Genomic DNA, 27,146 nt, shown 5'->3' on the forward strand with positions numbered 1-27,146 from the left:
CCCCCATCTGAATACATATCCTTTCTTTCACACCCGATCCGAAGAGTGTTATTTTTGGTGCAATCTCCGTGTTGCTGCCTTTCTGTATGGCCTTTCTTGTTGCATGCATCTGACCTCCATTCTGATATTCTGTCATAGTTTTCTTGTCCGCCATGGTTTTTTCCTTGGCCACCCATGCCATCTTCTTGCTAGTGTTGTTTCTCTTAGTCTTTGCCGTTGTCAGTGCCCGTTTTTTGGTTGTAGTCTTCTTTTTGACCACCCAGACAAGTTTGCATTTCTTGAAAGGGGTCTGCTTGGGCTGTTCCGCCGCAGTAGCTGTTGCCATCCACAACAAGTTGGAGGCTCCGCTGCTGCCTCTCGACTCAAACTCGGGTGACTGTGGGTAGACTTGTTCTCCAGGGTTGAGGTAGTTGTGACAGGGCGGAGGTGGATAGCTGCTTCTTGGCTGTGTTCCGTTGGGTGGTATGGGAGGTGGGAAATATCCATGCTGTGCCATGCGCCACCCCATTAGTTTCACTCTGACCCTCTTGGTGTAGTCTCCTATGTAAACTCTGAGAAACTTAGGTATGCGGCGTGGGTGTTTGGGTGCAATTATCATTGTGATTCTTTCCATCTGTCTTGTGTGTAAACCATAGGGCATAACATATTTTATTGTGCCTAGTTTGACAGATATCTTCTCCAGCTCTTCCTCGTTCCAGAGTTGTAGTGGTGCTCCGGTCAGTTGTACCCATGCCTCATAACCCGGCGGTTGGAAGGACATGTCGGATGTTTCTATCCAGTTTGTGAGGTTGATATGAATTCTATACTCAGGAATTACATATGGACCACGCTGAACTATTGCATTGCGGAGTTCCGGGTTTGCGCAGGTTAGCAGGTACCTTCCCCTGTCGGTTTCATGCACTTTGAAATATTCCGGGTATGCCCCGAATCGTTCTGCTAGCATCCTTTTAATGGCTAGTGCTAGGCCCGGCGAGCGGTGTCCGTTGAGGAGGTTTATCCAGGCAGAGCTTTGCAGTGGTAGGTTGCTCTGCCTAGGTGGGGATTTCACTGTGAGAAAGATGTCTTCTTCCTCCGGACGTTCATCCCAAAACTCTTCGGCCATTTCCGGCTCTTTGAGAGTATCTGAGTATGACCGTTTTTTGTCTGGGTTAATTGTTCTTGGTTTGTTTAAAGGTGTTGGGATGGTTGGTGGTGGTGTATGAGGTGTAGGTTGAGGTTTTATAGAGTCTTTGCATCTTGCTGCTAAGTGTCCAAATTTATGGCATCTGTAACACTTAGGTGGTTCTCTGCACAGTGCCCTGACATGCCCTTTTGCTAGACATCTAAAACATCTTTTCTCCCTTAAAGCTTTGGCGTGGTGTTCCTGAAGGAATTGATTGTGATAGTTTCCCGTTGGTTGCTTGTGTTGTTTTTGTTCCAGCTTTTTAGTCCTTTTGGAGACAACTCTTTGCCATCCTTCATTTATTTCTTCTTCAGTGCTTGGTTGGTGGCCTTGAGTGTTATGCTCTCGTACCCATGTAGGGTTAACGGCCTGTCTTATCCTTGCTTGCTGGTTTAGTCCGGCTGATTGTCCTTCGGTGGTTGCCTTTTTTTCTGTGTTGTTTTGGATAGGGATGGTTGCTGTGGCATTGATGGAAGCTTCATTAATGTTTGTCTTTGCTAGGGTTGTAGGTTGCACGGTGTGGGGTTTTGGTTTATGGATTCTTTGTAATATGGTGGGGATGGTGTTAGTGAGGTTTCCGTTGGTGTTTGACGTGAAGGTCTTGACTTCCGGCAGTTTGTTTTGGGTTTTCGTTGGTGTCGCCTGGGTGTCGCCTGGAATCGCCTGGGAATCGCCTGTTGCGCCTCTCATTTTGGGTCCAGCGTTCTTTTTTTTAAAACTCAACTTTTCAATCTGAGCTATTGTTGAGGTTAATACTTTTGATTTAGGCAAGAAGTGGATTGCTCTGGTATGAGTTATACTGGTACAGAGCTTTGAAGTTTTTAGGAAGCTTTGTAAAACATTAATTGTTTCTTTTGTTTTGGCAAGGAAACTACTGGCTTAAAAAAGAATAATGATGATGAAATGAAAAGGGACATAACTATAAGTTTGGATTTGTTCGGCTGTTACTATGTCTCGTGGAAAAATAAAAATTCACTCGTACAGTATTTCGGCCATTCAAATTGGACCTGAACCCAACCCCATTTTCATTCCCGCCTAGGAGCCCAACATGCTCTTAATGTTGTAGGTGAAAAATGTGTATGGGCCCAATCCACAGATGCAGGTGATGTAGTCGAATTTTTTTTTAGTTATCATTTTATAGAAAAAAATAAACGAAATTCCCAAATTTTTGTAAAAAAAAAATTCAGTTGTAATATACTCAAACGAGTATATTAGCAAAATAATTCAAAGTGCCCGACTAACTTGCCCAAATTGGTGCAAAAAGAAAAAAAAAATGGATCAGATTTATGTTATATACATCACAATATTTGAGAAAAATGATTACTTAATATACATCACAATATTTAAAAAAAAATGTCACTTATTAGCTTTCACAATGGTGGCAAATAATTGTGCTTCTCTATCCAATTATTGTTTCATTGTTTGTTGACATTCGGCAATATTAAGAGTATAAAACAATTGAGCAATTGAAAATAAGATATCAGAGAAAATCAAACCATTATTCTCCAAAAATATTGGTTTGATTTTATCTGATTCTCAATTTCAAAACCCAACCTAGGGCTACAAAATAAAATAAAATGAAGATAAACAAAAAGACATTTGAATTTCACCAAGCTTAGTGAAGATAAGATATTGGAGGAAACTAAGCTCTTAATAATATTGATTATTATATACTTTAATGAGTTTAGTTTCCTACAACTCTTATATTCACTGCCTGATTTATTAATTAGTATTTCTGTTAGGTTAAGGTATTTGTATGGTTCTTTCTTATATAGAGGCCTAGGTCTTGAAATAGAAAAGTTGTGATATGTTACTTTTCCAGTGAAGATGCCAAAGTACCAAGACAAAGAAGAAGCATGAGTTCTCTATGAGTAAGGGAAAATGAATCCCTGTTATGATTTCTGTGGCAAGTATCACATGACCTTCATTCAATATTCATTGTTATTACTTTTTTTGTTTGATAATTGTTCCTACATCTACCAACATCCTGAGTTTTTTTTTCACCATCCCAGCAGAGTTTCCTATTAGGGGTGTCAACGGGAACGGTACGGATCAGGTGGAGGCATTTTCATATCCATATCCGTAATGATTAACGGAAAAAAAATCTCTATCACTATCCGTCTTTTCAAATACGGTACGGGTCGGGTAAACGGATAAAAAAGTGTCATTGACATCTTAATTTGTGCTTTTGATAAAATATTTTTCAAAACAAGAAAAACAATAATAATAATGAATACAACTAATTTGTATTATAAAATACAAAACTTTATTGTATCATGTATAATCTTTATACAAAATATATATCTATATATATAATTTTATTTTTAAAAATTATCTTATACGATAACGGGTAAGATAACGAAAAAAATAATTACTCTTACTCATACCTGATAAGCTAACGAAAAAAAAATCTTACCATTATCTATATTTTCAGATACAATACGGGTCGGATCGATAAACAAATAAAAGGGTGCCATTGACACCCCTATTTGCTATGTAACTCCAAAAATCTTTACACAGACACACATCCCATAACCACATACAAAATATTGGATGTTTACACTCTTACAGATATAATATTTGTGATTTCTTATATTAATAAATTAATGTACACAATGATTTCTATTTGGTAAGCAATATGTGTGTTGTTGTATTTTTGAAGGTCAGTGATCCTATAATATTTTTCTTCTTTGTTCTAATAGCATTAGCTAAGAGCGTTTTTTATAAAAAATAAAAAAATAGTATTGATAACATTTTACCGGGCATGCACTGCATATAATAAACTAATATTGATTTCTAATATAACCGTTTGGATTTATTAAAAACAAATTTAGCAAGGTCCTTTTATGGGACGAGATGGTTTTGACTATATATTCCGTATGATAGGAGATGTGATAAATATAACAAACACCATTCTATGCATGTTATAAAAAAGAGTAGGCGAAATTGGGTCTCTAATGGTACAATACGGGGTCACTTATCGAGGTGGGGAGAACATAGAGCATCTATGGGTGCATACTGGAACAGAACTCTAGAAAAGACGGAGACTGATTTAGCATGTGGTATGTACAGCTGGGTTGTGAGCACTTTGGAGAGAGAAACATGCGGCTCTTCTCTAACAAACGGCTCTTCTCTAACAAACGTAAACCGGTATCATATTTGATCAATGACACCTCCCTGGAGTTGAGAATTGACTGCATAATAGTTGACTATATTTGTTGGGTCTTATGGAACGGTTCAAACCCATTACTTTAGCTTAACAGCGGAAGTGTGTAAAACAAAAATTTTACGGTTAAGTTAAGCTAAAAATTAAACGAGGTATGTCAGGAAACCTTCCAAGGCGGTCCACCTTCAGTATTCCTTCGGCATCAAAACCTCATTTAATTCATTTACAGATCTACTCCATAATTGATTTTCTAAAGCATTAAATCTATTTACAAATTAAATAGATTAATATAACAATTTATACCTTGATTCCAAATCTCAGTTGGAATGCAGACCGAGCGAGTAGAGCCTCACCAGGGATGGAATCGACTCGCAGTATCACACGTGTGATACCTCTATTGGTTATCCACCAGGACTAACCGGAGAGCGATTTACTTCTTCTGCCAGAAATACCGTAAACCGCGGAATTCTGCAGAAACACTATTCACCGAAAAAGGGACAATTTAAATATATTTAAGACTCAAAGTTATTCCGTTTCACTTAAAAAGCAAAACAAGAAATACCGCAGAGTTTGCAAAAATATATTTTTCCGAATCTCGTAATAACCGAAACCGGGGAAGAGAGAAAAACCGATTAACGAAGTAATCAGATTAACACGTGAATTAGTGAGTTTTAATCTCTACCCCTACCCCTCTATTTATAGGAAAATGAGGAGGTTCGCCGATTACCGAAATACCCCCAAAAATTTGGCTAATTACAATAATATGCCATTTTTGTGGCGGTTTCCATCAAATGAAAAAATCAAATTGATTTTTGCTACATGGCCGAAATCAATTCATTTTGATTTATATATATTTTGCTTTGCCGACATGCATATTTAATATATATGTATATTTTGTTATAAAGCCAACTTGCACATGCACATATATATATTGAATATATATATAGAAATGTATATATGTTTGATTCGGCCGACATGCAAATGAATTTGATTTATATTTTTGAATTTTTGGATTTCAATTTTTAATTAAAATTTTAATTTGCTTGGTTAGCCTAAAATTAAAACCATAATTAATATTTAAAATCTAAATCAAAATTATATATATATAATTGTTCTAAACAATTATATTTCTCACGGTTCGGTTTCGGTTGTTGTTCGGTAACTTTTATACAACGTAACGTGTACGTTTATAAATTAACCGTTGTTTCTGCTTGTCAATTTTATATGACATTTATAATTTAATTATATCACGTATAATTAATTATAACCATCTTAATATTAATTATAATCAATTTATAATTAATCAGTAAGATTCTCCGAGTAGCTCCTATATGGTGTGACCCAATAGGATCTGTGTTATGTTGGTAAACAGAGTTAAAACTGTTTTAACTTCTGTTAGTCATGGGTGGCATCTGGCAACACATCATGACCATCCAATTACACAGATGATGCTGTACTGTACAATATCACGATCCAGTAAACAATTTACTTGTGTCAGTTCTTCTGTCTCATAGCTATCAGATCAGTTTTAAGGTAGATATGTGTCATCCTTATTAACTGTATCTTTTCTTGATCTTGAGTAGATTATCAAATATAATTACTCTTGTAATTATACCGCATGCAGATAATCTAACTCTATCAAGGGGCCCAGTGATGCTATAGCTCGTATAGAGATACGAGGGACAAGTAGTATTCTTGGCAGACTATCACTTCCTCAGCTAAGTTATATATATGGAAATGCTACCGTTATGGCTGCTTTTTACGGACAGCGTTAGATAACACTTACTCATATATATTTCTTAGTGGGAACGATAAATACCTCATACTGTAGAACTTTGACACTGAATGAAAACATAAATGACACGAACACAATTCTATTTAATGTTTCATTCGGGGTCTGTCAAATACCATGTTCCTAGAACATGTATCTATGTGATTAAAATGACATCTCGTGTCAGGTGGTTTGTAAAACTTAACCATCTTTTAATCCACATACTAACCTTATAGCGGTAATTAGTGTTCCTGCTAATTACCTTGGTCAGTGACCTTTTAAGAGTATATATTATCTATATTACGGAGTTTCACAATTTCAGTCATGAACTCGAAATGATCCACAAATGCAATAATACTCAAGGCAACAAAATGATATATAAATAAACATTCAATTCATGAACAAAGCTTTATGATTAACTTATCGTATTATTGACTTCTAGATTATTACAAACTAACAATATTTTGTTGCTTTAGATCCGCTTAACGGATTTTACTTTATAAATAAAATACTACATCGATTGTACAGTGAGAGAGCTGAGAAATTTTTAGCTTATATTTGTAAATATATATATTTTTTTATCAATATATATGTTGTCGTACTTTGCTGACAACTATCAAAAAAGAAATTGGGTCTCTAATAACCAGTCTCTACCCATAAAAAAATGTATAATTAGAAATGTTTCCATCAATTCTTCAATTTAAACTGACATTTGAGAAATTTTAGAAATGACTATTGTTCTCCCTTTTCATTCTCCTCTCTATCTCATATTTCCTTTGGTCTTCTCTGTAACTTCTGTGCATATAAGAACTATAATATTTGAGATAATCTAATTTCTTTCCAGTCATGATCTGGCCTTGTTCTATCTTAACAAAAATATAAGAATATTGTATATATTAAAGAGAGTCAGTCACTTTTGTGTTTAGCAACTCTGTAATATATTCAAAATTTCAATTTCAATTTGAATTCGGATCGTTATTATAAATTAGTACCATTTTTAAAACAATTTCTTATATTTTCAAATTTATTCAGATTGGTTCGAACTTGTTTGAATTAGTTTAGAGGATCCCCACCCGTTTTGGACTTGGTCTTGAACTCGCAATTAAGAAACCCAGATCCAAGGTTATTAGAAGTTTAAAACGAAGGGCTGAAATCGATTGTCGAAAAATTGAAGGCTCAGATTTTCTCGAGTTCGAACGAAGCATAAGGCCTCTTCCTCTACTGGATTTGACATTATCGGCCTTGGGACCAAAATATTTATAACAGATCATTCGAATTTATGCTGAACTTGACCTGTATCTGCTACACTAAGCTCACTGACACGAATTCGTTTTGAATTTGCACAAAAAGTTGAAGAAAAAAAAAAATTCATTTTCAATAATAGTAAATAGTTGGACTCAATATACATCACTTGATATGCATGACAATATTTAAGAAAATCAATTACTTATCTTTTCTGATGGTGTCAAATAATTGTGCTGGCATTCGCCGTGGAACAATTGAGCAATTGAAAATAAGATATTAGAGAAAATCAAACCATTATTCTCCAAATATAATGATTTGATTTTATCTGATTCTCAACTTCAAAACCCAATCTTGCATACAAAAATATAAAAATAGAAAAAAAAAAACTAAATAGACATTTGAATTCCACCAGTGAAGATAAGATATTGGAGAAAACTAAACTCCTAGCAATATTATTACTTGAACGAGTTTAGGTTCCTACAAGTCTTACATTCACTGCTAGACCTTATTAATTAGTATATATATCTATTAATGTTTAGATATCTGTATGGTTCTTATTTATAGATGCCCTGGTCCTAAAATGAAAAAAATGTGACAGTTTTTCTTTTTCAGTGAAGATCAAAAGTACCAAGGCAAAAGAAGCATGATTACTTGCAATCTCTAATTAGATAAAGAAATTGTGATATGTTACTTTTTCAGTAAAAAATCAGAAGTATATCTATGAATTGTGTGAAGTAACGAAATTCAACATATTTTGTGGCAAATTAAAAGTATAACCTAAACTTCATATTTTCACTATTATTTTTTAATAATACTACAAATAAAATAGATCGGCTGGGTTATTAACTCTTTTAATGTATTTTGCAACATAAGACTTTGCTGTGTAGCCTCTTGTTATTTACATTGGTTTGGCCCGGTCCCCTTGGGCCCCGGACAGGAGAATGTTTTTAGAAACCATAAAGAGAAAATAATTTACTAAACCAATATGATTCATAGCACATGCTAAGTTAGTTATTCTAACTTTGGCGGCTTAAGTTATTCATGGTTAAGGTCTAAAGTTAAATTATAGTTTAGTCTATTTCTTGTTTGCAAATGTTTATAAATTTTTTACCTCTAGAAACATAACAGGAGTTAGTTCTAGAACATAACTTTTTTTTATTAATTTAAAAAAGAACATAACTTGTTTGAGAATAAAGACTTGGTTGTTGTTGTTGTTGTTGTAAAAAAAACATAATTTTACAATTTTGTAAAAAAATAATATGTTTTTATAATAATTTTATGTACAAAAGTATATTATAGAGATATATTTAATGAGTTAAAATCTCTTAATTAGATAATTTGAAATAATTTAGTAATTTTCTTATTAATTCCATTTGAACCAACCTTAAGTTAAACCACAGGTGTGGACTAAATGTTAAACCATGTTGATAGGTAGCTTAATTTTTTAGATTTTAGGCCGGTCTAATGATCGACTTATGTCATTTTAATTTGACTCAATTAAATCACGTTTGGCGGCTTAATGGAGATGTAAACCCTTTATTCCATAGCTTAGACCTCAACCAAACATGACCCCAAACGTTTATTTCTGACCTTTGACTGAAGTTTCTGTAAAAGGTTACTTTTGTTTTGCAATCTTTTTCTTAAACAGAAAAGGCCAATTGGCTCCAGATAAGTTTTCCTGAGTCGGTGCAGCGTAATGGATGGTTCGTCCCATTTCCCCTCAGATGTTACTTCTTACTAATTAAAAGGCGTGTTAGTAACATTTTGTACACTTTGTACCACATATAGATAAGAGTTTTATAGATAATAAGAGGAAATAAAAATGAAATTAATTAATCATTTGAAAAGAACAGTGGTATATTCAAAGTCTTCTATGTCCTTAATAAAAGTCCTGAAAAGACTTTAATGTAGTCTGGGCAACGATACCAAGACAATTGTAACCACAGGCAATTTTCTAAAAAATAAATAAATAAACATACAAGGACAATTGAGGAAAAAAAAAACACGGTACAAGTGAGGTAGCCAAGCTTGAGCTTAAAAGAGTTGACTAGTAAACACCTTCTTGCATAAATTGTTTCCCTGAAAGACTAGTTTCGTCACATGTATTTATTTTGCCAGACAATAATTGGTTGTGTCCTACAATTGATGGTATTGTTGACCTTGACTACAAAATCTTGTGGTTGAACAGATAACTACATGGTTTGGTTAATTGTGTGGCCTTTAGTTATCTGGGTCATATAGTTGACAGCCTTTTCCAGTGGGAAGTATTGGAGAAAATGATATTCCTGGGTTTATGTCCATTGGCTCAGCCCCGATTTGGAGAAGATTGTGTAGTGCTTGAAGTGCTACGCAGACCCGTTAGCCGGAGCGGATTTTTGTTAGGTGAGGACAAAATAATATTGAATTGGATTTATAGAGCTACGCAGATGCGTTAGCTGGAGCGGATTTTCGTTAGGTGAGGACAAAATAATATTGAATTGGGTTTATATAGCTAATCTGTTTTAAATCTATTAACTAATTAGATACTTGATAAAATAAACAACAATACTATTTTTTAAGATAGATACAAAATCAATGTTTTTTTAGGAAATTGTGAACCATCCAAAAGCAGTGATTTTGTATCTATCTTAAAAAATAGTAAAAAAATTTCAAAATAAAATTTGATCTCAAAGCACATTTTAACAAGGATATCAGTTGAGCGGTTCAGATCTTTTGTTTGAAATTTGAAATCGAAAATAAAAATGTTAGGATACCATTGGAGCATGAAGTAAGGGGGCAGTTGAGCCCTTCTCATATAGATATAGCGTAAAATGTAAACTTTCCAAGTATGAACACAAATTAAAAAAAAAAAAAAATACACAAATAACATTGACTACCCATCAAACCAAATACCTATTTTTGTCACTTGAGGAGACTGCCCATCTAATGTGAGTCTCCTTGTAAAAATATGACATAAATCAAACCTGGGGAATGATTAATCAAACATGTGACATACACTAGTGAATTGCCACCCATATACTCATAGTGAGTTAGCCCCCACTAAACAGTCGGAATCAAACTCTGAATTTAATCCAAACTTGGGAGTATGAGAAGTGTCTGATAATATTGTGGAATGAGGCAGAGAACAGAGGTAAGGTTTTGGTGGCATTTCTAAGTCACCTAAACTTTTCTCTAGCATTTCCACGACTCTGTTCATTGAGGGCCGATTAGCCGGCATTGTTTGCGTGCACCACAAACTAACCATGCTCATCTTCTTTGCAATTTCTTCAGTTTCCATTGATACATCACAAGCTTGTATTGGACTGCCTTCATTGAGACGATCATAAAGCCAATGTGGAAAGTAAACTTGGCTTGGGTTTTCAGCACTTGGTTTTGCATTCCTTCTTCCTCCTACCATCTCCAACACCATCATTCCATAGCTGTAAACATCAGATTTCGTTGAAACAACCCCAAAACTCCGACAGAAGACTTCAGGAGCAATGTATCCAATGGTTCCCCTCATCTCAGCCATTGAAATAATGCTCTCCTTTTGTGGACACAATTTTGCCAAACCAAAGTCTGCAATTTTTGGGTTGAAATCTTCGTCTAACAGAATGTTCTGAGGCTTTATATCAAAATGCACAATACGTGCATTACAACCTCGGTGTAAATACTCTAAACCTCTTGCAATACCAATTGCTATTTCATATAGCTTCTCCCAACCAAGAACTGATTTTGGATTTTCAGAGTATATATAATTGTCCAGTGATCCATTTGGCATATATTCATAAATTAGAGCATGCTTGGAGCCTTCTATGCAAAAGCCTACTAGATTGACAACATTGACATGAGAAGTTCTGCCAATGCTCAGGATCTCATTCAAAAGCTCCTCTCTATCACTAGAAGACTTGTGTAAAATTTTGACAGCAACCAAACGGCCATCCTGCAGTCTTCCCTTGTATACGGTGCCAAAACCTCCTTTACCTAGTGTATCTTGAAACGAGGATGTGATTTTCTTTACCTCTGCATATTTGTACTTTTTGGGGGCAAATGATCCATATTTTTCTAAGAGCATTTCAATATTTCCTTGAGGTTTGTGTTTGCTCAATAAAATGCATTCGGCACAAATTTTGCCACTTCGAAGCTTTACCAACAAAATAAGGCATGCTACGATGAATGCTAACGATCCTGCTGCTGTACCTACATTAATACCAAATACAAGTATTCAGCACGTATACACATTACAAACTATAGAGTGGAAACAGAAGAAAAATTATTAATAGTAAGACGGTCATTTAAACTGGCAAAACAATCCCTTGCATATATAATCCATTGAAGTCACTAATAGATAATATATTAAATCAAATTATTAATATTTGCTATTATAATATTATGTTGATTGTCTGGATTTTAACGAGAGCATGTTGGGATATTCAACATTGATAGCTCAACATAGAGATCATGCCTAAGGAACTGGTCTGGCAGCTGATATTATATATACTCTTAAGTTCTACTACTAGGATCGGTTTCACTTTAACCAAATAATTTAGGTTTCATATCAAAGTATATAGTTTCAACAAATAGGGGGGCTAAATGAAACAGGGGAAAACAAATAGACTAGGAAACTCTTGAGAAATGGAAAAGTTATCATGGTTCAACAAAGATTGAGAGTTTATTAATTAAGAAAAGGAGTAGCAAGAGAATAATGGATACTCACAAGCATTAGCGCCGGTCTTTTAATTCAGAACAGAACAAATCAAGTAATAAAAAAAAGCTTTAATTTTCTATTACGCTACTTTCTTCCTTTTTTTGCTTTGACATTTCTTTTCTATAGTGGACTGTAAGATGAAGCTTGGGGACATAGAAGTAAATTTAACCTAATATTGCTAAATTATGAAATGAAGTTTCTTCCAGAGTTTTTGCAACCATATCTGGTTAACTGAGCACATGAGCATGAATAATATCTTACATGCTAATGAAATGGAATGATGAATAGAGAGAATGCAAGCTAAATATTATATATCTTACAGATTATAATTACATCTTGTCTTTTTGCTCTAACCATTTTCCCTGCAGCACAAAGAAGCAAAATATAGGGGTCAATATAGAATAATTAGCACATGAACATGAAAAATTGAAGAGTAAAATTAGTCTCAGATTTGCTGTATTAACAAAAAGAGGAAAAAGAAGCAGGCATCTAAGCAGCTCAAAGAAGAACTAGTTAAAATAATAATAATCAAAATCGAGATCAATTACTGGAGAGTGATTAGTTCTGGAATCTAAAATTTCCAGAGTACATTAGTGTGATAGATGTGTTACAAACCAGAAGAAAAAAAATAAACGGAAGTAATATGAATTGGAAACATATTATGATCTTGAAAAAAGAAACAAATTAAAGAACAATTTAAAATGGTCTTTCTGCCGTGAGCCACTCACCTTTATTGCCTCCAACTATGCTTTGACCGAAGCATCCTTGCTGAGATAGAATGTTATAGGAATATTTAGCTGACAAGAGACTTACATCCCCATCATCATCAAATGAAAATTGCCACTCAAAAGATGCATTTGGGGCATTCCTATAACAGTTGCTAGGAAGATTTCCTCCATTCTTAGCTGAATAGTTTAACATATACTCTCCACTGAGGATCGGGTTTTTGGAGGACAGGTGTTGAGATCCACAAAAAGACTGGATGGTCGTACTAAGCAATGAAAACTTGTCATAATCAAATTGTTCATCAGGAGGTGTAGGAAAAGAGAATAGGAGGTTTCCATAGCTGGATGAATATAAAAATATTTCAAGTGATGGATCACGAACTATTAACTTGTTTGGGGAGTCAAAAATCTGGGTAATAGAGAATATTTTCGAATGAAAACCAGACGTTTTCCGAGTGAAATAGATAGACTCGCGGACTCTTATCAAAATGACCGCACTTGATATTTATTGCACTCTCACAAGGTTCGCCTGTAACATTATTCATTAGGAAGAAAGGAGGCTTGATCTCAATATATATAGATTTATTACATGGTACTACTTCATGTGGTGGTTGTGGCGCGCATGAGCTAGATAAGCAGGGGTGAAAGAAGAATAGAGAAGCAAGACAGATAAACGAGAAAGACATTAAGAAAAATCAAGCACACAAGAAAAAAATGATCTTTTTAAGATGAAGGAAAGGCCATAAAACATGCTAAAGTGGCCGCATACTATTCCTAAAACTCATAACCTTCAAAAAGAAAATTTCTCTGGAAAAGTAAAAGAGCCAAAGACTATCTCTACCATGTACATGTTATTTCCAAAGAAAAGGGGAAGTTTCTCGCAAGCTTCCCCTCCCCTAAACCAAAGAGATCTATAGCCAAGTGGAAGGCAAGTATATATATGCTATCTTTCTCTGAAAATATCTAATAGATGGCCAACTGATCATAAAGAGCCTTTAGGATTTTAATTAGGGATCGACTAACTATCCCTCAGTCAATTTCTCTCATTCATCTCCCAGTCAATAACTACTTGTGGGGACCATTAACTAACTGAACTTTATTAATTACTTGGGGACCACCTAATATTTAATAGATTTTATAACTGACGCGTGCAAATATGGATACCTATGCGCGCAAGTGTTAATATATAATATATCAAGTATTCATATCTAAGATACCAAGTATTTCAAAAAAAAAAACTGGATACATAACACACATCTTTTACACGTTTTTAGAGTTGGATTTTTTTTCTCCGTTCAATCTCATCAATATTTCTGATGATCTGTGAGGAAATTTACAAATCTAAAATCATGGACATCTTCTATGTAATTTTCTCTTTCAAATGAGATCCATGATGACATACTTTCGGGTTGTCTGTCATGCAAGTATTCCTACCTCGTCATGCAAGTATTCATAAATCGTCCTGAATACCTTGTCGTGTAACTATTCATATCTTGTCGAGCAAGTATTCATATCTCGTCGTTCAAGTATTCATATCTCGTAATGCATGTGTATATAATTCATGTCTAAAGTGTTTGTACCTAATATATTTTATCAATTTTTTTCCATATGACACAATATGACGTATGGAAATATTAATATTAAGTAGTGCAAGTATTTATACATCGTAATGCAAGTGTAAATAGTTCACATGTCAAGTGTTAATAACTAACAGAATCTATGAAATTTTTATTTTTATTTTCATATGGCACGAGATAATGTATGAAAGCATTAATTTCAAATATTGTAAGTATTCATACCTTGTCATGCAAATGTTAATAGTTTATGTATCAATAGTTTTATCTAAAATATTTTATCAACAGTTTTTTTTTCTTTTGGCATCAGGTGACGTTTGAAAGTACTAATATTAATTATGCAAGTATTCATACCTCCTTATGTAAGTGTAAATAGTTCATGTATCTAACAAATTCTATTTTTTTTTTCATATGGCACTGGATGATATCTGAAAGTATTAATATAAAGTATTGCAAGTATTCATACATCGTCATGCAAGTGCGAATAGTTCATGTATCTAGTGTTTGTATTTAACAAATTCTATCAATTTTTTTCACATGACACTGGATGATATCTGAAAGTATTAATATCAAGTATTGCTATCAAGTATTGCAAGTATTCATACATTGTCATGCAAGTGTAGTTCGTGTATCAAGTGCTTGTATCTAACATATTCTCTATTTTTTTCCTTGTGGCACTAGCTGGCATCTGAAAGTATTAATATCAAGTATTGTAAGTATTCATACCTCGTAATGTAAGTATTCATATTTATAACTGAAGTATGAATTGTTACGTTGAAAAATGTCTTAATTTAATATTTTTTTACAAATTACTCTATTTGGTGCTTGATTGTATTAATGCGTAATATGGAAAGTATTCACACCTGTGCATTTATGTACTAATATTTACGTTGTAGACTATGTTATATGGATACATGTACGGATATCGTATCAGATACGATATATATACAATACAAATACGACGATACGGTAATTTTTAAAAATCTAGAATACAAGTATTCATACAACATCGAGCAAATATTTATACATTCATAAAACAAGTATTCATATCTAAGGTACCTAACATATTTCTAAAATAACTGGATGCAAGTATGAATGCCTATGCGTGCAAATATTAATATATAAAAAATAATCTATTCATATCTAAAATATCAAACAACCAAAATAACAAAAAACATAATCAAACATAGTAGATTTTATCAAATTCAAGTGTTTATATCTAGTAGATTTAATCAAATTCAGAAAATAAATATAATCAAACATTTTGAATTCCAAAAATACAAACACTTTTATTTCGTGAATAACAGAAAACTGATAAATTTATTGAGCATTTCATTATATTACACGGTTTTTGTATAAAACATCCAATGTGTACTAATATTAAGGAAGTAAATTAAAAAAATTACTAATTTTTCAGTAAATATTAGCCATCCTTGAATATAAGAATTGAAAGGACTTTTCTGAAAAATTCCAAAAGCTCCACTTTGGTTCCTCAAATTGCTCCAGGAAGATCGATTCTTACTTTAATTCGAAAATATAAAGTTCAAAAGGTGAAATTGAGATGAAATTCAACCACATCTTCTTGCTCTGACAAATCCATCTCTTATCATCTTCAATCAAGGTCCGTTTTCTAAATGATCACAAGATCTCTCACCATGAGTTTGTGACAGTGCTTCGTTGCCTCTGTATGGATCTGTCAATCAACGAGGTCTCCTCCATCTTCGCAAGATCTACAAGGGGTGCATAACTATAGCGGATCTCACAAGATCTACAAGTCTGATGGGGAAGAAGAGCTCAAAGAGACGTTCAAGGTTTTCGACGCGAATGGAGATGGTAAGGTCTCGACTGAGGAGCTTTTAGAGGTTTTTCTAGCCATAGAAGATGCTTGTATGATAGAAGATTGTTGGAAGATAATAGGAGTATCTTTTTTCATTGGACTGGAAGGGACTCGAAGAGAAGGGATTAGACAGTTTAATTAGTTAAAGTGATCCGTTAGACAGTTGATTGAGTTGGGGGATAAATGGGGGAAATAGGGTGGGGAAAAAAAAATCTTTTCTCAATTAAATATTGACAATGACTTTGCTTTTATATTGGTTGAATCCACTATTAGATAATTAAAAGGGAAAAGATTTTTTTCCCCATCTCAAATCCCGCATTGATCATCCGTTCTTCTAACTGTCATCGAACAAAACTTTGCCAATCAGCGAACAACGGGTCCTCCTCCCTGTAACGACTCATATTCCATGCGTCTCATTTAAATCAGTGGGTCCGACTAACACTAATAAAGTATTACAAATGGGGTGGACACGGAGCAACAGAAAGTAACTGGAAAAGCGATATATTTATCCTGGAGTTAGGATGGACCTTGCATCTCAGATATAAGCTGCTAATTCACATGGGATGATCCATGTACAACTTGTAAAGTCCATCGAAGCATTGAATACATGAGATGAAAAAATAATAGAACTTTCATACAAGAGGGAATTACAATGATTTACTAATCGCATGTTACGAGTTCTACTAGCAGGTCATTTAATATGTCAGGTAATACAGCGTAAAGTTTTAGATTTGAGGATGAATAAATTTAAGAGTAGAAAATTTAGTTTATCTTATGCATAAATTTTAGATCAAGTTCAATTAGCCACCACACTTGCATCAGCGCTTGTACTCATAGTGACAAATGAATTATTCAGATTGGGTTCGGCAATGTCAAAAATTTGTAATTCGGAAATAATTCAGGTATATTTCGGGAATGATTCGGAATTATCCGGATCAGAGACCTTAGTCCTGCAAGAGAGAAAATAAATCAAAAAAATGTCCTGGAACAAATTCGGGAAAAATTCGCGAATAATTCGTAAAATTTAGGAAAAGTTCATAAAGTTCGAGAATTATTCAGGTTTAATTCGGTCAAAGGTGTAAACTGCGGTTGACAACAATAGTTTGTTTTATTTATTTTTTGACTTAATAAAATAAAATATTAATTATTTATGAAATAAAATATTTAATATTAAAACTTTCAGTTAGGGTTTCAATGACACTCTTTTATTCGTTTCTCTGATCCATATTGTATCTGAAAATACAGATAAGGATAAGAATTTTTATCCGTATCTGTATCCATGCAACATAGTCTACAATGTAAATATTAGTACATAAATGTACAGATATAAATACTTTCCATATTACTATATTACATATTAATACAATCAAGCACCAAATAGAGTAATTTGTAAACAGATATTAAATTAAGATACTTTTTAACATAACAATACGTACTTTAGTTATAAATATGAATACTTACTTTACGAGGTATGAATACTTACAATACTTTATATTAATACTTTCAAACGTCATCTAGTGCTATAAGGAAAAAAATAGAGAATATGTTAGATACAAACACTTGATACACGAACTATTCACACTTGCATGATAATATATGAATACTTACAATATGGATAAAGAAAGAAATGTCACAAATGGATCATCGATTTAGGTAGACTTGATACTTTTTTTTCACTCGATTGAAAGTGAATAAAATTTGCAAGTACAATAACTAAACAATTAAAATAAAGTTTTTTTTTTAAGGTTAGCGGCGAAGTTTGGCAGTAACGATATATTGATATAAGAAAGATTTCTTTACAGAAGTGTAAAGAAAAAACTCCGCACTCACTCACTATCCATACTATTCAACTAGCATTGATTGCCGCAAGCAATGTGCAAAAGTCTATCACAATAAAGTTTAGTAGTAAAGAATAAAAAATAAAATAACCAAATAAATTTTGAGGAAAGTGATTAACCTTTACATTGTTGATCACAAGCGGTTTCCGGTGTGGTTTTATCATAGCGATCATGCTCTGGTAAAAGATGATTTGAATAATTAGCTTGTATCAGGGAATGATCTCTATTGTCATAATTGAATGACTGTTAATAAAGGATAGTACTATCATCATCCCCAATTGTCGAATAATTAGCGGATATCATGACTTGAACAGTTTGTCAGAACACTACTATCATCATCCACAATTGTCGAATAGATCATAATTATAATCCTTTCTAGTTATTAACAGGATCTGGAAAACCAAACTAAATGTACCACAGTCAGACTGTTCCAAAGAACTACTGAGAGATGAATCTTCAACCCTGATGATGTTGGTGGGGTCATATCTTATAGAATTCTTATGCTAAACATTGAGTTCGGCATGAAGTAAAAGGCATCTGTTTTGATTTTACAAGAGAACAGATTAATCTACTATAAGAAAAAGGCATCCATCCTTTTCAAATAGTATGGGAAAATTGGGAATTTTCACTTGAAAGTAAGACCAGGAAACTTTGAAAGGGAAATAAAAAAAAGAAATGGTAGCTATTATTGTAATAATTTTGAACAGTCATAGGCTTAAAGATTACTTAATCAGTCAAAGTCTTTATATCTCGCCTCTATTAGAGTTGTTATGTCACCCCATTAATTTTTCTAAAGGGGAAAGAAAAACAAATTAAACTCTATGAACGCCATTCGAGACGGCGTCCGGGTCTAAATTAAGATCAATCAGACTTTTGACTCAGAAATGTTTATATTTGTAATTCATGATGAGGAGTTTGAGGTGGTGATTAAAACAAAAGTTATCACACTAAATCACTTCTTGTTCGATGAAGTGTTTACTTTTTAAAGAGACTTTTAACAATTTCGTCACTATTGAGTCTTGCTTGTTCTGGTCTACTTGATAATAAAGATTCAAATTTTCTAAATATTTTTGAGTAACTGAGAAGACTTGCAAGTTTCTTTATCGAGCGTGATCTTATAATACGTAGAAAAATCATCTATTAGAGTAGAGCGGACTATGTCTGATGGCGGAACTATTTTAGGTTTAATGGGCTTCAAGACCGTCCGATCTGTTTTTAGATCCATGCACTCCACTTTAATATTAGTGTGCAACCACTTTAATTTTTGTTCACACACATCTTAAAGCAGATCGGACGGTTTGAAGCCCATCGTATCCAAAAATATAGATATAATGTCCATCAGACCTACTCCGAATAGAGACATGTCAGAGATACTACTGTACAAACAGAGTTCGTATGTGTACTGTGATGTTAAAATTAATTTCAAGATAATTATAAAAATTCATATTTTTTTTTAATTTTGATCTTATAAAACTGTGAAACAGAAGCGGACTCAATGGATAATACCTAATTCAATGTTGTATGTGTTGCACGCCTCATCTTTGTTGTTTTTACTCTGGACGATATCTTGAATGGCGTCCATAGAGTTCAATTTTTTTTTTCCGGCAGTGGATTTCAATCTCTATGGCATCTAAGTTGGATATAATGGAAGGTGCTGTCTTCTATTTTTTAAGTTCGTCCAAAACTTCTTATATTTTTAATTTTTGTATTTTCCATCAATAAAATTTTTGGAAAATGAACTGTCCATAATTTACAAAAAGATTAAAAGAAAATTAATGGATAAATTAATAAAATATGGAAGCTACTAACCTTTACCATCTTCATCACGATGGAAGATGTCTATGGAGTTTACAATAAAGCAACCGGACCATGCTACAAGATCACCTGAGTAACTAGCTGATAGAAGAGAAAGCTGTGAGCTGTCATTTTCGAATAAGAAAATGTACTCAAATGACGCGTAATTATGCAGCCTCCAACAATACTGTGGAAGCCTATCATCTTCATCAAGATGCTGTGGTGAGTAGCTGAGGTTGTAATCCGTTCCAAATATCTTGGGTGGTGATTGTATCTGATCACATCTCACAGAAGAAAGGCTACTCTCCAATTGCTCAAAGTCAAAGTCATTGACAGGATCAGTAGAAAAATTAAAATAAAGATTACCACAGCCAGATTTATTTAAAGAACTACTAAGATAAGGATCTTGAACCGTAATAGTGCTCTTGTCATATGAGATGCTTTCCAATGGTAATAACTTGGAAAACCAAGAGAGAAATGGCTTATCATCATTAATGCCACATTCAATTGGTAAATTACCCTGACAATTAGGATTCTTCGTGTCGTCTGATTGGAAATAGAAAGGAGGCTTAATTTCAATAGAAGGATCACATGGAAGCATAAGTGTACATGAGTTGGAGAAGCAGGGAAGGAAGAAAATGAAAAAAAGACAAGCCAGTACAGAAGTGGCCATTAAAGATGGAACCAACTGAGATATTAAGTTATAGCTGCTATTTCTAAACTTTGGAGAAGATATGGATACAGACATGCTATTCTTGCAACCTCTTATAATTTTCAATGGATTGACGATAACACAGTTTACTTCATTTTGGGGAATTAGCTGATACTGAAAGATAAGCAATTAGGCCCTACAATTTTGAAAAATGTCACCAAGAAGGTAGTTTAGTTTCTAAACTATATGCATCTCTTTTCTTTCACTACCCAAAGATTGAGTGCTTGACTACTGTACCCAAAGCATGACCGAGAATTCATTAGAAAATAATAACAACAACATAAGGCCCCCAATTTCATTTCAGAAGGGAATATTTCCCAAAGATAGAATAACTTGTAGACTGGTAGGTAACTTTGGCATAAATGTTAGAAAAAGGTAAGCTATAATATTTTGCCCGCGACTTTAGTATGGTTTGCTGGTGAAAAATTGCATGTTATTGTAAATATAATTTTTCTTTGGGCTTAAAAGATAATTGACTTAGTCAAGGTTTTCTCTTGTAGTCAAGTACAAGTCTTTACGACTAATTATTCTATCTTTACATCACCTCCATCCTACCATTGACTGTGAAGTAAACTCAGAAAGATAAGCAGGGAAGATATTTTATAAGTGCTCCAAAGATATTCGTCAGTCGTAGCTGAATAATTCAATATACTAAAAAGGACCTGATGCTCGTACTAAACCATAAAAACTAGTCATAATCAAATTGTTCATGAGAGGGTGCTAGAAAGGAGAATATATATGTTTAACAGCTTGATGAGTGAAATTAATTTTCAAGTGTTGGATGATTGGATCGATAACAACTAACAAGATATCAGTTGTGATTTGTGAAGTGATTGTGTGTCCTAATGTCCTTTATTTATTTACTAGTATCGTGCCCGTGCGTTACAACGGTTACATATTATAAGATTGAATATAATATGAAGAGACTTTTTTATTTGACATTCATACAAAATTAAAAAAATATTTAAATGAAAATGATAGACAAATTGAAAAAAAAAACGAAAATCCAAATAATAAATAACAATAAAAGAAATAATAACAAATGAAAAAAAGAATCAAATATAACATGAATTTGTTTTTTGAAATAACATTGTTATTTAATATCTAATTTTCTCCACAAATGAAAAAAAGAATCAAATTAAGGAGATGATGTGTTAAGAAACACATTTGAAAAATATATAATTAAATGATTCAAATAAAGATTTTCTTTACATATATATTCTTGATGAAAATTATTTTAATATTAGAAATTTCTCTACACGGAAGTTCTAGATGTTCTTCATTTTCTCTTCAAATCAAAAAGATTTATTGCTTTTGTCAGCACAAAATCTGCTATTTATTTATTCACAAAAATACAATAACCTTAAACAAAATACGAAAAGATATGATTGTTTCCATTTTCATTGTTGAAACTATAGGAGAAGAGGAGAAATGAAGGAATCAAATCCTCTGTCCACCGGTGTGCAGAATGTTCCTACCATCTATGAAAACTAACCAATCCTGATTTACCACATTTTGGACCTCTCAATGATGGTTTTCACAATAATTAAATACTTGATCCGTCATTAATATTTCTAAGCATAGAAAAATTGACTCACATGGTCAACAAAAATAGAAAAAAAAATCCAGTTTGTCTTTATGAAATCTCCATTCTTATATTATAATACCACACGTAAAATAAATTTATAACAAATTTCCACAAGATTTTTTTTATGCAAAAAGGGTAAGTTATATTGAAAAGAGTTCCAATACAATAAATTTTATGTGCAATTTGAGTTATAAATTTTCAAATATAAATGAAAAGGTAAACTTTGAACATTTTATAGCACAAAAATTTTGTCAGAGAATTTTTCAATTTTAAAAATTATTATTAAATCATTTAGGAAAATAGATTGAATACTTTGGATTTTCAATGTTCTAGAAGGCTCTGAGTTAATGGTTTCAATTAAAATTTTCGAATCAAGTTAGTAGTTCGGATTAAAACTTTGAAGTCAAATTAGTGGTTCGGACTTAAACTTTGGACCCAGACTACAAACTCAATTCCAAAATTGAAATCTGAGTTACCTACTCAGCGCCTTCTAAGCCATAAAAAGTTCACGTGCTAAATCTATATTCTTATATTATTTAATAATAATTTCTAAATATAAAAAATTCTCTATAATGGTACGACATTTTGTGGCAAAATTTATTTTTTTGTTTATATTTAAAAATTTATAACCCAAATTACACATTAAATTTATTATATTAAAACTCTCCCCTGGATAACTTCATATGGCCCTATTCGGCGGTCCTTAGAGGAATAGGAATAGGAATCAAAAGTTTTGAACTTATTTTTACTGTTCACGTGGCAAAAAAAAAAAATTTAGTCTGAGTGAATTTTTTTCCCACGTGAACAGTAATCTTCACTCTTCTGCGGAACAGGGCCATAAATAATACCTTCTGATATTCTTATTATTAATTTTTTTATATTCATTTATATTCATTATAATGATTATTCTCTAGATAAATTGTTTCGTTTATTATTAATTATTTCATAAAAGACATTGGATTGTATTTTTCTATCTTTGTTCATTATGTGAGCTAATTTTTCGATATTTAAAAAACTTTCTATATAAGTTAGTTTACACATATTAATAACAATTGATTATTGTAAAAATCTTCATTGAGAGTTAACAAAAAATGTGGCATATGCAAATTAATTAGTTTTTATAGATGGCAGGGAAATGAAACAGATGAAATGGAGAAATAAGAAAATAATTTAATTGCAAGAATAGAAATAATTTAATTGTAAGGAGAAATAAGGAAATGAATGGCTAATGATTTATTCAATTTTAATGTGATAAACCATGTAGCAGTCTGTGTGGCGAGCATGTTTTTAACTAAATTTAAACTTCCACACATAAAATAGATGTATTTAATCAAAAAAATATAGATTATGTGATTGGAGAGTTGATATTCAATTCGAAAATTCATCTTTCAATCTCAGCCGTTGACGGATCAAGACAACTATGTGCATAATATAAAAATGGAGATCTACTCGGTATCTTGGGCCCATCTGGGTCATTCAGTAGACAGCCTTTTCCAGTGGTAAGTGTTGGAGAAAATGATATTACTCGGTTTCTTATTACCTGACCGGCCCATAGGCCCACCACAACAAGTTTTCATGAAAGGCACGGTAAGATTAATTTCAAGTTATGAACTTATGCAGGAGGGTAATACACCCAACAAATTGCAACTTTTGGTGCATTTCCAACCCTCGTCGAACTTATGATAGTTTAGTTTTGAGGCGATGGAGGCTAGCATGGACTTCTCGGAACTCTCTCCGTGCCGCTTCCAGTGCTTCACCTTCCCAAACCCAAACCCGCCAAATCAGTACTCTGATCCGCTTCGCATCGCTGTGCTCGATTCACCCGTCTCCCCTCCCCAATTGCAACCTCCCCAGTCTCAGATCGCTGTCATGCTGGTCCCACCTGGCCGTGAGCACGACTGGATTTTCTCCACCGAGGCCGGACACCTCCAGTTGCTCCTCTCCTCATCCTCCCCTCCATTCTACCGTCTTGTCCTTATTGGTTCCCTCCCTTGCTCCTTTCCCAAAACATATACCCGCTTAAGTCCCCTACCCGATAAGGATCCTGATTCAATTCAGGATTCTCTCGTTCCTCTTCTACTTGCTCTTTCCCCCAAATCGGCATTTGATCATGGCTACATACCTCAAGTGCCATTTCTCTCATTTGAGGATGATGCTTTCCACATATTGCCTGCGGAGGTGCTTGAAGGACCTTCTGTTGGAGAGATGATTCTAGAGGATGTTGTTATTCAACAGTTTAATTCCTGTGAGATTCGCCGAAGGCTTCGATTCAAGAGGATGCCTTATTTAATTCAGACCCAAGTTCGCCTGATACCTGATTTGGTTGTTTCTTCTTGTTCTACTTCTGATTTGTTGGCGGTGTTGAAATCCAGGTCATTTCAGGTCGAGCTCGGGTCGTTGGTGCAGCCTTATCTCTCACCAATGGTTGCTGGTCTCTCTCTCATTACCAATGTAGTAGACGAGAAAGTTGCGTGTGAGATCATGCCGAGTTGTCTCTGTGTTGGAGTCGGTGGTGGTGCTTTGCTGATGTGCTTGAGGACCCGATTGGGATTTGATGTACATGGACTGGAGACTGATTCATTTGTGCTAGAAGTAGCTAAAAAGCATTTTGGATTGGTTGGAGATGTGTTCCTTCATATCAGCATTGGTGATGGTATTAAAACAATCGAAAGATATGCACGGGAGAAAGGAAGCGGCAACACAAGCCTGGAGGAACCTCCTTCAAGTTATGATGCAATTATGGTTGATTTGGACTCTGGAGATGTGATTAGCGGGGTGAGTGCACCTCCATTGGAATTTATTGAGAAAGATATTCTTCTAGCTGTGAAATCAATCCTATGTAAGAACGGTGTTTTAGTAATGAATGTGATTCCTCCTTTAGACAGTGGATCCTTTTATAGGCACTTGGTCGGTGTCCTTAGTGACGTGCTTGTAGAGCTGTACAAAATAGATGTCGAGGAGAATGAAAATTTTGTAATTGTTGCTACAAGATCAGAGGTTCAAACTCTTCCCAGAGAGAGTGGGAATCAATTTCTTAGAAAGTTGGAGGAGGTTATTGGCCAACAATTGATTTCTTGCATAACAAAGATTAGCAGTAATGGAGCTTAAAGATGGTACAACTCTGAAGAATGCAATTGCCTTGTATAATTGACTTCTCATTTATTTATAAATAGAAAAATTGACTTCTATCTTCTATTGGGTGCATCTAGAATTGACGTTTTATAAGTTAGTCACCATCTAATTGGTATAAATAAGATTAAATTGGATGTACAGGCAATAAATTATCTTTCAAGTTAGTGAGATGCGATCTGTGATGTTGAGATTTTAATTTGAGATGCATAGGTCATAGGTGTAATACATTCACTTGTTTGATAGTGCAGTTTTGGGTTAACTAGTAGGGAAGATGAGAAGCAGAGATAATGTGTCAAAGCGAAACTGTTGTGTACTGAATTCAACTGAGAGACGTCTTGCAAAAAAGGCAACACCACTCGCAATCATAGGCGGGCCAAATCAATATATGAAGATAATGAACAAGGAAACCACACCGCTACCAAGGCATGCTGATACTCAAAACATTAATGTAGCAGGGCAGACCACAGTGATCCTGACAGACGCCTCATGGGATACTACAACAAAAACTGGAGCTGGGATAGCAATCTTTGATCAAACGGTGGTATACAACTCAACCATGGCATTGGACCCTCTGCAGGCAGAGGCGGAAGTGCTATCGCAGGGACTCGAGATCATACAGGCATGAAGCATGCAGGTAAATGAGGCAAAAAGAATGATCACCTCGGTCCTCGGATTGCAAAGTGCTTGTAGATGCTGCAAGGAGAAATTGCATAGAGGACCTGCCCTCCTGGCAAGCGGCACAGAAGGTGGCACAATGCGCAAGGCTGTACCAGGACATAAAGAACACAACCACCCTATCCCTATTTCACGTAAGGAAGGCTCTCCAGCAGGCACACACACTGGCAAATTAGGCGAGACAAACAGGCCAATACTTTAGTGATTTACCCAAAAAGCACTTTGCCCAAAGCAACCGTAAGTAGTAAAGTGATACTTCGAACTCAACCTTGCACCACTTCCATTATCTATTAAAAAAAATGTCAAATTTCATAATTTTTTTAAAACCATATGCAAACTATTATGGTGACCTTTGTCAACCCAGATTATAATATATAAGAAATAGTATTTTTTTAGTCTATTTTAAATCATCATAAACAAACGCAAATAGGATGAATAACCAAATCGACGGGTCTTTTAGTACATTTATATTAGGTACATTTCTGTTATCATGTATTTATTAGGCACATTTCTGTTGTAATATACTCGAACGAGTATATTAGCAAAATAATTCAATGTGCCTAACTGGCGCAAATCGGTGCAAAAAAGAAAAGAAAATTGGATCAGATTTATGTTGGTTTACATATGAGATAATGGGGATTAATATACATCACAATATTTGAGAAAAGTAATCACTTAGTATACATCCCAAATTCCCAATTAGTCTTTTGCAAACGGGCCAGTCCGGGCAGAACCCGGGCACGAGCACGGGCGACACGGTTTTTTTTTTCAAAAATCCTGCCCTGTCCGTTTCAAAAACCCTGCCCTGTCCGTTTCAAACTTGTGCCCGTCTCGGGTTCGGGGGCAGGGCGGTTCGGGGTTCACGGGTCCGGTCCGAACCTGGTTTTTTTTTTTTTTACTTTTTTTTTTTTCTGTTTTTTAAACCAATAAAATATAAAATTATAAATCAAAATTTATATGTATATGTATATATGGCTAAGCTCAAATCGTTTCTTCCTGGACTCAGGAACAAATGACTCGGTTCTCCAATTTTCGAAGTTCAAATGACCGATCCAAACAGTTAGATGTTTAACCTATATTAAAATATACTTGGAGACAAAATTTTATATTTTTTGGAATTTTTTTACTATTTATTAAGATGGTTTGAAAATCGATGTTTTTATTAAAATTCTACACCATAAAAAAAACAGTGACTTTCAAACTATGTTAATAAATAGTAAAAAAATTTCAAAAAATATAA

At 33.9% G+C, this 27,146-nt stretch overlaps 2 protein-coding genes across 3 annotated transcripts; one reads left to right on the forward strand and one right to left on the reverse strand.

Annotated features, from left to right (window-relative positions):
• Window positions 1-10,144: 10,144 nt before the first annotated feature.
• On the reverse strand, window positions 10,145-13,720 carry LOC144568811 (LEAF RUST 10 DISEASE-RESISTANCE LOCUS RECEPTOR-LIKE PROTEIN KINASE-like 2.5). Its single transcript, XM_078319205.1, has 3 exons — window positions 12,760-13,720; window positions 12,352-12,393; window positions 10,145-11,523 (listed from the first exon to the last, which is right to left on the reverse strand). The coding sequence occupies exons 1-3, from the start codon at window positions 12,950-12,952 to the stop codon at window positions 10,364-10,366; spliced, it is 1,395 nt and encodes a 464-aa protein (XP_078175331.1). The 5' UTR covers window positions 12,953-13,720; the 3' UTR covers window positions 10,145-10,363.
• A 10,062-nt stretch (window positions 13,721-23,782) lies between these two features.
• On the forward strand, window positions 23,783-25,269 carry LOC144568794 (uncharacterized). 2 transcript variants are annotated; one of them, XM_078319186.1, is made up of 2 exons: window positions 23,783-24,724; window positions 24,812-25,269. In XM_078319186.1, exons 1-2 carry the CDS (start codon window positions 23,801-23,803, stop codon window positions 25,205-25,207), a joined length of 1,320 nt encoding a protein of 439 aa, XP_078175312.1. In that variant the 5' UTR covers window positions 23,783-23,800; the 3' UTR covers window positions 25,208-25,269. The 2 variants fall into 2 exon arrangements, with proteins under 2 accessions (XP_078175312.1, XP_078175311.1); XM_078319185.1 differs by having other exon boundaries at window positions 23,783-25,269.
• The last annotated feature ends 1,877 nt before the right edge of the window (window positions 25,270-27,146 follow it).

Source organism: Carex rostrata, chromosome 17 (genome assembly GCF_964058835.1).
Source record: "Carex rostrata chromosome 17, lpCarRost1.2, whole genome shotgun sequence".
NCBI classification, from domain to species: Eukaryota; Viridiplantae; Streptophyta; class Magnoliopsida; order Poales; family Cyperaceae; genus Carex; species Carex rostrata.

What these genes read in the sequence shown, in the direction of transcription:
- LOC144568811 (XM_078319205.1), bottom strand. Translation starts at nt 12,952, where the DNA reads ATGTTAAACTATTCAGCTAAGAATGGAGGAAATCTTCCTAGCAACTGT. An exon ending in CATAGTTGGAGGCAATAAAG is followed by an intron (nt 12,394 to 12,759) that starts GTGAGTGGCTCA and finishes TTTGTGCTGCAG; the next exon opens with GGAAAATGGTTAGAGCAAAA. An exon ending in ACAAGATGTAATTATAATCT is followed by an intron (nt 11,524 to 12,351) that starts GTAAGATATATA and finishes GTATTAATGTAG; the next exon opens with GTACAGCAGCAGGATCGTTA.
- LOC144568794 (XM_078319185.1), top strand. Translation starts at nt 23,801, where the DNA reads ATGGAGGCTAGCATGGACTTCTCGGAACTCTCTCCGTGCCGCTTCCAG.